The sequence below is a fragment of the Sinocyclocheilus rhinocerous genome, unplaced genomic scaffold (assembly GCF_001515625.1).
Source record: "Sinocyclocheilus rhinocerous isolate Xijiao unplaced genomic scaffold, SAMN03320098_v1.1 scaffold222, whole genome shotgun sequence".
Taxonomy (NCBI): Eukaryota; Metazoa; Chordata; class Actinopteri; order Cypriniformes; family Cyprinidae; genus Sinocyclocheilus; species Sinocyclocheilus rhinocerous.
In genome coordinates this window covers 903,080-915,631 of record NW_015625652.1, presented here as the reverse complement: position 1 = coordinate 915,631, position 12,552 = coordinate 903,080, and the positions used below count along the sequence as shown (strand labels likewise).

The following is a 12,552-nucleotide window of genomic DNA, read 5'->3' as shown; positions in this document are numbered from 1 at the left end:
TTATAGATTTTTCTTTTATGCCAAAAATCATTAGTATATTAAGTAAAGATCATGTTCCATGAAGATATTTTGTAAATTTCCTACCGTAAATATATCAAAACTTCATTTTTGATTAGTAATATGCATTGCTAAGAACTTAATTTAGACAACTTTAAAAGTCGATTTTCTCAATATTTAGATCTTTTGCATCCTCAGATTCCAGATTTTCAAATAGTTGCATCTCGACCAAATATTGTCCTATCCTAACAAACCATACATCAATGGAAAGCTTTCAGATGGTGTATAAATCTCATTTTCAGTAAATTGACCCTTATGACTGGTTTTGTGGTCCTGGGTCACATTTTTGCATCGAAATCTAGGTTGCAGTAGAGACATTAAATTACTTGGTGAAAAAGAAGGGAACTGGTAGGCCAGATTTGATCAATGTACGTGTGTGCTGATTGTTACTAACTCTGTACAGTACTATTCATGTTCTTAAGTTCAAGTTCTTGTGCATTATTTTCCATCTATTGATGAATGTTTGGTGTTACATATACATCTGCATCTCAAAGCTTTGCATGGGACTGATAGGTCATTGCTGTAGGACAGGTGTTGTCACAAAGGGAGAATCTGAGCTCATGGGCAGCTCAGTGATTCAGAGGTAAACAGAACCTCTCACACACCCTTTTAAACTCTGCCAGCTGCGGCCCACAACGTATGACCATGAAGGTTCATCTTCCCGCTGTTTTTACGAACCTGGGTGCTGAGTAAACCATAGTCCGTTCTGGAGATGTGCGAGATGTGCGAGGTTTAGAGTGTGATTCCAAAGCTATAAAAATGCCTAGAGCTATACATATTGTGTGAGCAATGTGAGCAACATATCAGATTCATTGCTCAGGGATTGGTCATGATTTCCAAAGGGATATTGTCTGTTACTGCATTCTGATGAATATGAAAATGTTCAAGGTGTGTGAAAGTGTGTGTGAGTAATAGTGTTGGTGGTGATTTCAACTGGTCATCTGTTTCAGCACCATCAAAAGCCTAAATTGATTTTAATTAAACAAATTATATACACTATCGTTCAAAAGTTTGGGATCAGTAAGATGTTTTTAAACAAAGTTTCTTATGCTCATCAAGGCTGTATATATTCGATTAAAAATACAGAAAAAACCCTGTAATTTTGTAAAATATTATTGCAATTTAAAATAACAGTTTCTATTTTAATATACTTGAAAATATAATTTATTCCTGTAAAGCAAATTCATTTTCATCATCCATTACGCCAGTCTTCAGTGTCACATGATCCTTCAGAAATCACTCTAATATGCTGATTTATTATCAATGTTGGAAACAGTTTTTGCTGCTTTATATTTTTTTGGAACCTGTGATACTTTTTTCAGGATACTTTTATGGATAAAAAATGAAAAAGAACAGCATTTATTCAAAATAGAAATCTTGTGTTACAATATACACCACCGTTCAAAAGTTTTTGGTCAAAATTTTTTTCTTTCTTTTGTGAATACTTTTATTCAGCAAGGATGTGTTAAATGGATATAAAAAGTGACAGTAAAGACTTATATTGTTAGAAAAGATTTCTATTTTAAATAAATGCTGTTCTTTTTAACTTTTTATTCATGAATCCTGAAAAATAACGAAGGAGTGGCTTCACAACAACTCTGTTACTGTTCTTGAATGGCCCAGCCAGATCCCTGACTTAAACCCAATTGAGCATCTCTGGAGAGACCTAAAAATGGCTTTCCACCAACGTTTACCATCCAACCTGACAGAACTGGAGTGGATCTGCAAGAGGGAATGGCAGAGGATCCCCAAATCCATGTGTGAAAAACTTGTTGCATCTTTCCCAAAAAGACTCATGGCTGTATTAGATCAAATGGGTGCTTCTACTAAATACTGAGCATTTTTCAGTTTTTCTTTTTTAATAAATTTGCAAAAATGTCAACAATTCTGTGTTTTTCTGTCAATATGGGGTGCTGTGTGTACATTAATGAGGAAAAAAAATTAACTTAAATGATTTTAGCAAATGGCTGCAATATAACAAAGAGTGAAAAATTTAAGGGGGTCTGAATACTTTCCGTACCCACTGTACATCACCACACCTTGCATGATTAAAAATGCCTTTTAAAAGACCTTTCCACAGTATTGGACACCATTAATCAGATGGTTTATTACATTTCAGTACAATTTGCTTCATGTTCTCCAGTTCTTTTTTGGAGTTGTAGCTTCAACTTCTAGGCTGCCTGTCCAAACATTCAACCACTTAAGTACATGACCATCACCCTCTGACATTATTGCAGAGGTGTAAACTGAACTAAATGTCAGTGGAAACTGACCCAGATTGTCGGTGACCTCATAAGTATCCTGGAAGTCCTTCATGCGGAGACTGATGACATCCACAAAGTCCTCCACTAGACGAAAAAGCTCCTTAACATTGGGCCCAAGCTGCCAGAAAGAAAAACATAGCTTCATGTTAAAAAGTTTGTTCGTTCTTCTTTCAATATGTGATTCTGTAAGTGGATTTGAAATGTTATTGTAATAAATATGAGATTTTTCTAAAAATAACTGCTGCTGCTCAAGCTTAATGATATCCTTGGTTCAGAATGTAAACTGAAGCTTGCGTTAATACATAAATTGTAAACTAACTAATGATCTAACTAAACAGCAGGAGACAAACAGCTGAAAGAAAGATGTGCAGCGAAGAGAAGAGAATTAGCCAATTAATCACCTTTAAAACCAGCTGAAACTTGCATAATTACTAAATGAAGAGAGTTAGATGATGCCAACATTAAAAGAGGGAATGAGAGAATGATGAATGAGTGAGTGTAAGAATGAATAAGTGAATGAATAAACACACAGACATAGAGAGAGAGAGAGTGAAGGCTGACTCACCAGCTGTGCTTCCTCCCACCTCTCTCTGTTTTCCTCCATCAGTAAGTTACTCACTGATTGCACAAAATTCTGTGAACAAAACCACATGACAGAGAAACATTCAGGGGCATTCTGGGTCAAAACAGTTTTTTTATTTAGAACTAAGCAAACAATGCTTCACTAACCCTCATGTCTGCATTACTGGGGCTGTAGTAGGACCTCCTAAATATCTCTGTCATGTTTTTCAGTACGTCTATGATAGCCAGAAGGTCTCCGCTGTAGCTTGTTCCATCACTTGACGTCACCCTCAGCTTGGTCATGACTTCAGAGACCCCGTCTCCCACAAGCCCTCGTTGAGCCTTGGACAGATGATCTCTGGTCTTGAGTAGGTAAAAAAAATCAACCTTAGCTTTGCAGACTTTTACTAGCTAGAGCTTAGTTTGGACATCACCTACCAATGTTTGGATACTTCGGTAATCATTTGAGACGCATTTAATGTAAGTTGGGTTCTCCCAGTATGCAATGCCTTCATCATCCAACGAACATCGCCGAAGAATTAGTCCTGCATCACAGAAATGGGTCGTCATTACCAGATTTTGAACAAGGATCGGTTAAAAACTGTATACTGCATGTTGTCTTGTTGGTTTTCTTCTTTAAACCAAGCTTGTGGAGCTGTCCATGGTCCTGAAAATGTCTCAGAATAGCTTAGAGGGTGATGACTGTTTAGGAAGTTATTGCGGCGTGTTCCTGTTTGCATGAGTCATGTCTTACCTACAGCATTCGGAGGGCAGCGGACAGCTGCAGTGTCCCCTGCAGGAGTTTTCTTCCAAACTACGTTAGAGAAATTCTCATCATCACAGATCTCATGCGGCTCTGCATAAAACCGAAGAAGTCATAAAATATGAAAAAACCTGACCAATGCCACAAAATGTGAACAAAGAAACAAGTAAGGTACAGAATTAAAACATAATTCTTGTTAAGTCTATAAATAGGGGTAAGTGATATAACCAAAAGAGTAACTGTATTTTACGATAATGGTATATATCATAATATATAGTTATTTTTGCTGCAAATAAGGTTGTTACAATGCCAACATTTTAGATGCCATTAAAATTATAATTTTTTTAATTATGTCAATGCCATAACAAAAACCAATACTAGCCTAACTAATACAAGTTAGGGTTGGGCGATGTCTACCAAATTGACATCAGACGATGTCTACAGAGTTAGGGGTGTGCCTGAAGCGTGAATCCGTATTCAGAAAGGCACGGAAAAAAAATAATGTGTTCTACAGAGCCACTAAAGAGACATGGTTAGTCGCTTGCTAGCGGTAGCCTGTTACATTACATTTCCTTTCCGAAAAGGAATTGGGATGCAGCGGATTGCGGAAAAGGGAGTGGGGGGAAGGAATCACGATGCCGGCTCAATCTATCAATCATCTATCGGCCCAACCCTAATACAAGTAAAAGGTTCTCAAGCCTACTGAAGACATGAAGCAGGTATATTAGGCTGCTGTCACTTTAAGAACTAATACATGGGCCTAATGTTCTAACTTAAGACAGGCATTTTGACATAACTTTGTGTATATTTGACTGTTTGAGTGAAATAAACTGCAAAAATAACTCCGTACTCATGCTGTGTGACAGGCAGCACAATAAGTTGCGAAAGTCGTCTCAATTAAATACATGCGCACTGTTCTGACAGACCGTTTTAATTAAACTGTCTCTCAGAAATAAAACCATCTATCAGAACAGTGTGCAAGTACTGAATTGAGACCTCTTTCACATATTACTGTGCTATAGTGGTTTAAAATCTCTCCAAAGTTTAAAGTGTCGAAATGTAAAAACGCATGAAAAGGATAAAAACATGCAACACTGCCGTGATAGAGATGGTAATCAAAAATGTATACCAGTTTTAAAATTTCAACCAGTTTACTGTGTCTACCAGTATATCGGCCACCCCTAGCAGAGAATGAGTTTTGGCTACATACATGTTATTGTCTCACCTGGACATCTCTTCTCATTGCAACGTCTAACTTCCTCTCTGTCCCCTGGGCATGGCTCCCCCCCAAAAAAGGGACCGTAACACACCCTCTGTCTTTGCTGGCTTCCTCCACCACATGTCTTGGTACAACCAGCCCAAGAGCTCCAGAGCTGCCATTGGCCATCCACAGGACACTCTCGGAGGAAGCAGTCTCTTGTCTGATGCCACTCACCCTGACACTCCAGACCCCCATACGAGGGCCCGTTACACTCCCGAGTTCGCTGCATTGTTCCATTTGAACAGGACGAGGAACAGTAACTCCAGCTGGACCACTCATTCCACACACCATCCACTTTAAGGTAAAAGACAAAGTTTCTGAGAATTTTTTAAATGTGAGAATAGAGGATACAAAGCAAAGTTAGGTTAACAAAAGAGAGGAACTTAAAGTGGAGCATGATAAGGGGACATTATTGAAAGATATATTGCACCAAGAGCTCCAGAGCTGCCATTGGCCATCCACAGGACACTCTCGGAGGAAGCAGTCTCTTGTCTGATGCCACTCACCCTGACACTCCAGACCCCCATACGAGGGCCCGTTACACTCCCGAGTTCGCTGCATTGTTCCATTTGAACAGGACGAGGAACAGTAACTCCAGCTGGACCACTCATTCCACACACCATCCACTTTAAGGTAAAAGACAAAGTTTCTGAGAATTTTTTAAATGTGAGAATAGAGGATACAAAGCAAAGTTAGGTTAACAAAAGAGAGGAACTTAAAGTGGAGCATGAAAAAAGGGACATTATTGAAAGATATATTGCAGGAGAAAGAGAGAGGAGCTTTGGGTTGCCAAACTCTAGTCAAGTCCACAGTGATTTAAAGCCTCACTTAATCACCATCATTTGCTGTGAACTTCACAATGGTTCCTTTCAATCTCTTTCTCTACAGTGCCTCACATTAGGCTTTAATTGTGCTGCTTGATGAAAGTCATTAAATCTGTATGAGACAGTCTGTATTTAAAGACCCAAAGATCACCTGGGCATACAGCAATGTTGCAGAATTTGGTCTGTTTCTCTGGACCATCGCAGGGGTTTCCTCCAAACTGCGGCTGCTTGCAGGAGCGAGTGCGGTCCCTGTACCCACGGCCGCACGTTGAAGAACACAAGCTCCATGGAGTCCACTCATCCCACGACCCGTGCACTGTAATTAGAGCGGCTAGGGCATGATTTATAGAGAGAAAAACGCACCTCGACAACACACAAACACACACGCACTAGGGTGAAACTAAAGAGGGGTTCACACTGACAACGATCTGAATTAATTTTATTTTCAACGGGAGTTGCCGATTTCCTGATGGCATAAGTAACTTTTTGGGATGATATAAAGTTGAGAAAAGTTTCATGAGAGGCGACGTAATGGGAAGTCTACCAATAGGAGTGAAGGCATTGGAGCACATTGAGCAGTATGCATTGGTCATTGTTCATCTTGTTCATGATATGATGTATTGCTGCAATTTTACGAACATTTTCCACTCCATTTTTAGCAGCAAGAAAACTGATTCCCTATCCAAACAGAAGAACATCTTATTTTTACCTGCAATACATCATATTTGTGATCAGATGTTCAGAACCTATAGCCATTTACATAGCCCACAAATAATGTTACGACAGGAACGCCTACTAGGAAAGACTCTATGATGCCCAAGACGGTTCACTCATATTGCTATAAATTGGAAAAACTGCAACACGCAATATGGTGGCTCTAGTAATAGGAGTGACGCCATCAAAATAAAAGAGTTGTTAGTCATTTTGCACTGCAGCTATTGTTAGACACTCCGCTTCCCACAGAAACCAGACCTGAGACTCGTGCTTAGGACTGCGCATGTGCATTGGCATTGATCAACCAGAATTTTTTTGATCAACCAGTCAACCAGTTTTTGAGATTTCAGATTTTCCCCATTCGATTAGATCTTGCACGCCAGGATCCACATTGCAAATATAGCCGCCATGTGAACTGACTTTTGTTCCAAGAGGCTTTGCTACTAGCTACCAACAGTACAGAAAAAAACAGCTGTCAGTGTGAACAGAGATCTATAGGTAGTGTAAAACACAAATTTACATGGAACATTTAGTATGCCAAAAGTAAATTTTTTGGCTGCAAGTTCTGAATGTTAGAGAGCAAATCATTCTTTTTTCTGCATAAAGTGATTAGCACTTAATACAACATTGAGCTTGGCAAGACACGTTGTTATCTAGGTAACACTTTTGTCTAGCCCCCTGAGATGCTGAAATGGTAGAATGAAAAGAGATTGAGAGAGAGACCATCCTACATGCAATGGGAACTATAGGGAGTTTGCTGACAATGCTGCACTTAAACCCATTAACATCTTACCACGGCTCTCCAGCATCCAGGGTTGAGGGGGGAGCAGCCATACATGGAAGCCCAGGAAGAGTTAGCCTCAGGTGGGCCACGGCTGGAGGGTGAGTGGCCAAAGCTAATGGACTTGAGTGAAGGTGGGACGGGTGACGGGAAGTAGATAAGGAAGATGGTGGGGGTGAGGAGAGGCCTGAGGTGGGCTGTGCTTACCTGGACACACAACAGTGTTATTGCAGGGTCTCTGTTCACGCAGCGGCCCGCTGCACTGCGTGCTGTACGGCACCGAGACGCATAGGCGTGTGCGGCTCTGCCAGCCCTCACCGCACGTGGTCGAACACACGCTCCACGTAGACCACTCCCCACCCGACGGAGGATCCACTGAGAGGGACGGGGGGAAGTGGGGATGGGATGGGGTAGGGTAGGGAGCAGAGGAAAGGGTAGGAAAAGGGCCAAAACTAATTAGCATGCGGGATTAGCCACCTTATTTAACAGGGGAAGATCGTTTCATCGTTGACTCCATATCCTCAGCATTTAACCATAATAGAAGTTCATGCTTTCATTTTTGGGAGCCAAGGAATCATGTGTAATCCCGAAGGAATGGGAACATATTAAATGTCCAATAGGAAGCACCTGGTTGTCTTGACAGTCCAATAGATAATATGGGCTGACATGGCTGTCCAATAGAAAGAGTTAGGCTATCATTACCATCAAGTGGAACGAAATGGAGAATCAAGAATGTCCAATAAAATTATATTGAATGTCAAAATGAAACGTGTTAAGGAGGGAAGGATTTCACTTATTCTGACAATATTAGGGGCAATAAATGTTTTCGTTTTCATACTAAAACCCTGCATACGCATATTTAATAATATGCATATACATGAGCGTTTTATTTAATCTCTGAAACCATCAGTACGCAACTTGTCTGTGTACCATTTAGTTTAGCATTTTGCATAAAATTGTGTACATATTATTAATGCTGCTTCCGAAAGTAACATAAACACGGGTAAAATCATGCACAGCATTTTTTGAATATACTTTCTGATTCATAGAAAAACAGATTTTTTCTTTTTGATGTACAACTTAAATATGATGCCACAGCCTCTATTTATTGATTCATTGTGATTTCTGATTTGTAACACATTGGAATGAAATAGCGGAAATTTGTATTTATTTTGAAGTGACAGGCTCATATCGGTGTAACTGTAAAAATGAAAGACAAATTCATGCAGGGCTCACAAAGAAAAGACAAAATACTAGGGATTACATCATATTAGTCTTTTATATTGAAGCATGCAAATCATACATCACCACCCCCAAGCAAGGTGTGCCTTGTTCTCGTTTGTTTCATAATAAGAGGTTACGACCCTTTCCAAATACTTTTAACTTCCTTGTAAGCAATGGTGTCCATGATTCATGGATATCTCAATGTTCCTCCATGAACCATGCCATAATACACATGACAAAGACAAACAAAACATAAATCACACTGACAGGAGCATAAAAAAACAAGGCCATAGCCACATACACATCCAGTCTACTCCCCTGTATGTGGACTAGTGAGCGAAACGGTTGCAAGTGTGTGTATGTGTGTGTGTGACCCCAAGCTGCAGAGGAGGCTGATGCCACCTGTCTTCTTACCTGTTTGGGAAGACTGCTGTCCGCTGCGGGTCTTATCAGAGTCCTCTCGTTTACGGCTGTCCACCGAGCGCAGGGATTGGCTACGAGTGCCAAGTCGGCCTCTGCCTGCAGGATGGGGTGGGGTTAGCAACTACAGTCGAATTCTGATTGGCCAGTGCTGTGCGACCTGAACATCTAGACCAGCATCAGCCATGCTTGGGATTTTGTGTGAAGTTTAAGGTTACATAGCTGAGAAGAAGTGAACCTGTGTTTGGTTTGAAACTACTCTCCATGCGAACACGAGACTCTGTGAGAGTTTGGACACTTCTAGGCTTGCGTGACCTTGAAACGTGTGCTTTGAACACCAACAAACGGCAGGAAGTGTGCAGATAGAGGGCAAGATGGAGCGAGCAGTGGATGGCGAATGAAAAATAAGCAGACCATGCGGAACGGAGACACAGACAATCGAGGTGAAGACATCTGCAGCCGATGGCCTTGACCATGGAGTGGGTTATTTACTCATGGCCTCCATCCAAACTGAGTGAAGATCTACTCACTACAGTCACATTCAAACTGACTTGGTCAGTGACGCCCTTACCAAGCATGGCCTCTTGCATTTCCTTGTATTTCACTGGACTTAAACCCTTGCCTTTAGAGGAATACTGCCTGTAGCCTATGGGTCCAATGAAAAGCACACAAAAACGCTCATTCTATCTTCAGTCTAGCATTTTATTATCGTTATTGCTCTATATTTTGTCACACAGGAAGCAGAACATCTTTTTTAACAGTGAAATGTGAATAATGTAAAAAATGAGGTGTCAGATAGTGATAGAGAGAGACAGCTAGAGAAGAAGTGGATATGCGAACAGTCACGTGCAACGTGCATGAGCCTAGAAAGCAACTTACCGATGCACGGCTGAGAGTTGCAGGGACGACCTTCTTCTAGAACACCCTCGCACAGGTATGCCTCCTCAGGTGGTGATTGACAGGTGCGTGTGCGCGTCTGGACTCCGCCTCCACATTCACTACTGCACTCCGCCCAGTTGCCCCATCCACTCCAGCCACCTGTATTAAACCCACACACAGACACGAGCACAGTCCATGTGAGCGTAATTCCCAAGAAAAAGCCATTTATTAATAAATTTTTTGTGACACAAATTAAATTTCCATCCCTGCTAAGCAATAATGTTCTGATTTCGTAATCCATTATGATGGCACAAAGATGTAGAAATGGACCCATAAATACCAGAAGGATATGAGTCCCTGTGTTCTGCTCCCTCATGAATGTTTAATAGCAGACATTGCTGCCTGTCTGATCCCGGAGGCCCCGACAAATATGTATTAATCTGCATGAATAGAACATGAAGCTGGACCATGTCCAGCTGCAGACATTTTTAATTACTCACAAATCAATTGTACGGGGGAGGGTATGTAATTCTACACTCAGTGCCGCTCTACCCGGAAAATGAGAACTGAAATGAAAGTGAGAAAGAATCAGATATAGCCTATATTTAAAATGTCCATCAAAAGATTTTAGCATATATTACATGAAGATGGTCCATGCAGACAATGTAAAGATCAGTTTGATGTATGCATCACCAAAAATAAAATATTTCCTTAAACTGCATCAGTTTTTTAGAAGGTGAAAATAAATGTCAAATATTATGTTGTCTTTCTTTTCTTTTCTTTTCATTTCTTTTCTTTTCTTTTCTTTTCTTTTCTTTTCTTTTCTTATGAATATCATTTATTATGAATATCATTACATTTATAACATTTTTTAAAAATTACAATAAATGCATTTCAAAGGTTTGGTAAGAGTTATAGCCTTTGTAGTATTTATTTAAAGAATATTTATTGCATGTATACACTAAAAAAAGGTGTAGGATTTACTTTTCACTACAATTTTCACTCAGAAAATTCTAGTAATTGCTAGTAAATTTCACAAATATTTATGAAAAAATGATGAGTAACACATTGAATTAAACATGACATTTTCAAGTAAATTGTACTCCACAAAATGTTTGTTTTATTTACAGCTATGAAAAATCCTTTTTACAGTGTATGATTTATATTTTATTAAGATTTTTTAAAGTAGCAGACAAAAGTAGACACACACATACTATTTAATTTAAACACCAAACAATTTTAATTCAGAAATTGAAAGCATGATCATTAGAAGTGTAATAATATGCATGAATTATATATTTAATGTATTTCTGAATACCTTAATAAACCCAGAGAAAAAGAACATGGGTGTCACACCATTGACCCTAATATCAACTGAACCCTTCCGACCGTTACATTCGAAGCATCCCTCATGCAAAGCCCGAGTTAATACATTACGCCACATAAAGGCCAGATATAAAAACAATTTATACCTTTTCTGCAGCACTGATACAAATCTGCTGGCAAGCGAGTGCTGAAAAGCAGAATCAATATCTATTTGTTTGAACAGGATGAGCGATTAATGGCAAATTGTTTACTTGGGATGCTGAGATTGGCTTTGCCGCATGTTGCGCGAGACACATTCACCTGATAAAACATAACGGATTCTAATCTTCAATGCCTCGGCCTTGAATATACAATCAAATGTCCTCCTTGCACAGCAAGTGACAATCGCATGCAAAATGAACCGGGACGGCTCTCAGCGCGCTGCCCTGATTAATCCCATCCACCAATCACGCTTCAAGTCAGATGGCTTCATCAACCAATCGCACGTGGCATAAACAGCATGCACAGCCAATCCCTGCTCCACGGGGGACCATAAGTGGTAAAAATTAATTAATGACGGAATTTTCATTTTTGGGTGAACTAACCCTTTAAATAAGCTTCTCAGCTTCTGTGCTGAATAACTTCAACCTTATTTAAAACAAATGCAAGTAAGGAACAGTGAAATGAGTAGGGTGAGAATATTCGTAAGGCAAACAATCTTTAGAAAAGCGAATAAGAATAAAAAAAGTCCAGATTGGAAAAAATAATACTCCATTTGGAGATAAGATTTTCTCTCTCTGTGAAAAACGATGGGAGAGTTCGTCTCCTCCGCGTCACCCTAGCGCCATTTTGGAGAGTATCCACTGAACGCAAACAAAGTATGCTGTTCTGTGTCCTGTGTGTTGCGGCTGACACAGAACAACATACGCTGTTTGCATTTAGTGGATACTCACCAAAACTCCAGAACGACATGAGGGTCAGTAATTAATGACGGAATTTTCATTTTTGGGCGAACTAACCCTTTAAATAAGCTTGAGAAGTAGATTTGCAGATATAAAGAAAGTAGCAAAAGAAATGGTGTTTAGGTTTTAGGCTTTAATAGATGAACTGCTGTGCCTTGAAAGCACTGTATGGACTGCTTTAAAAGCACTGTAATTAAATCCTATCGCTTAAAGTAACAGAATACCTTCCCAAAAAGCAACACAGTTTAAGGTTCATGTTATTTCATTTTAGTTGCACAAATCATGGGGGAAGAGTTGTGTGCCAAAGTGTCATACTTGGGGTAAAGGATTTAAACAAACCCATCAACTCTAAGTATGAGCAATAGTAGTCTACTAGTTGTAATATTCATATTCCAAGTGTACTCTAGAGTTTAGCTTATTATTTGGTTTTACACTGTTGGATTCATATTTATGGCTGTTCACTGCTGATTAAGTCCATATCAACAGACAACTAACAGCCTTCTTTCACTCAGTCTTTTTTTTTTTTTTGGTGCATTG

The 12,552-nt window shown here is 39.6% G+C and overlaps 1 protein-coding gene across 1 annotated transcript in view; it reads right to left on the bottom strand.

The window, feature by feature from the left end:
• Window positions 1–12,552, bottom strand: part of LOC107705261 (brain-specific angiogenesis inhibitor 1) — a 104,258-nt gene that overhangs the window by 48,175 nt on the left and 43,531 nt on the right. The window contains exons 3-13 of the mRNA XM_016508476.1: window positions 9,749–9,907; window positions 9,441–9,515; window positions 8,864–8,968; window positions 7,433–7,600; window positions 5,882–6,061; window positions 4,871–5,200; window positions 3,637–3,738; window positions 3,321–3,427; window positions 3,051–3,245; window positions 2,887–2,955; window positions 2,331–2,439 (exon numbers count right to left, since the gene is read on the bottom strand). Of these exons, the coding sequence (XP_016363962.1) occupies window positions 2,331–2,439; window positions 2,887–2,955; window positions 3,051–3,245; window positions 3,321–3,427; window positions 3,637–3,738; window positions 4,871–5,200; window positions 5,882–6,061; window positions 7,433–7,600; window positions 8,864–8,968; window positions 9,441–9,515; window positions 9,749–9,907 (1,599 nt within the window). The remainder of the gene's footprint in view (window positions 1–2,330; window positions 2,440–2,886; window positions 2,956–3,050; window positions 3,246–3,320; window positions 3,428–3,636; window positions 3,739–4,870; window positions 5,201–5,881; window positions 6,062–7,432; window positions 7,601–8,863; window positions 8,969–9,440; window positions 9,516–9,748; window positions 9,908–12,552) is intronic.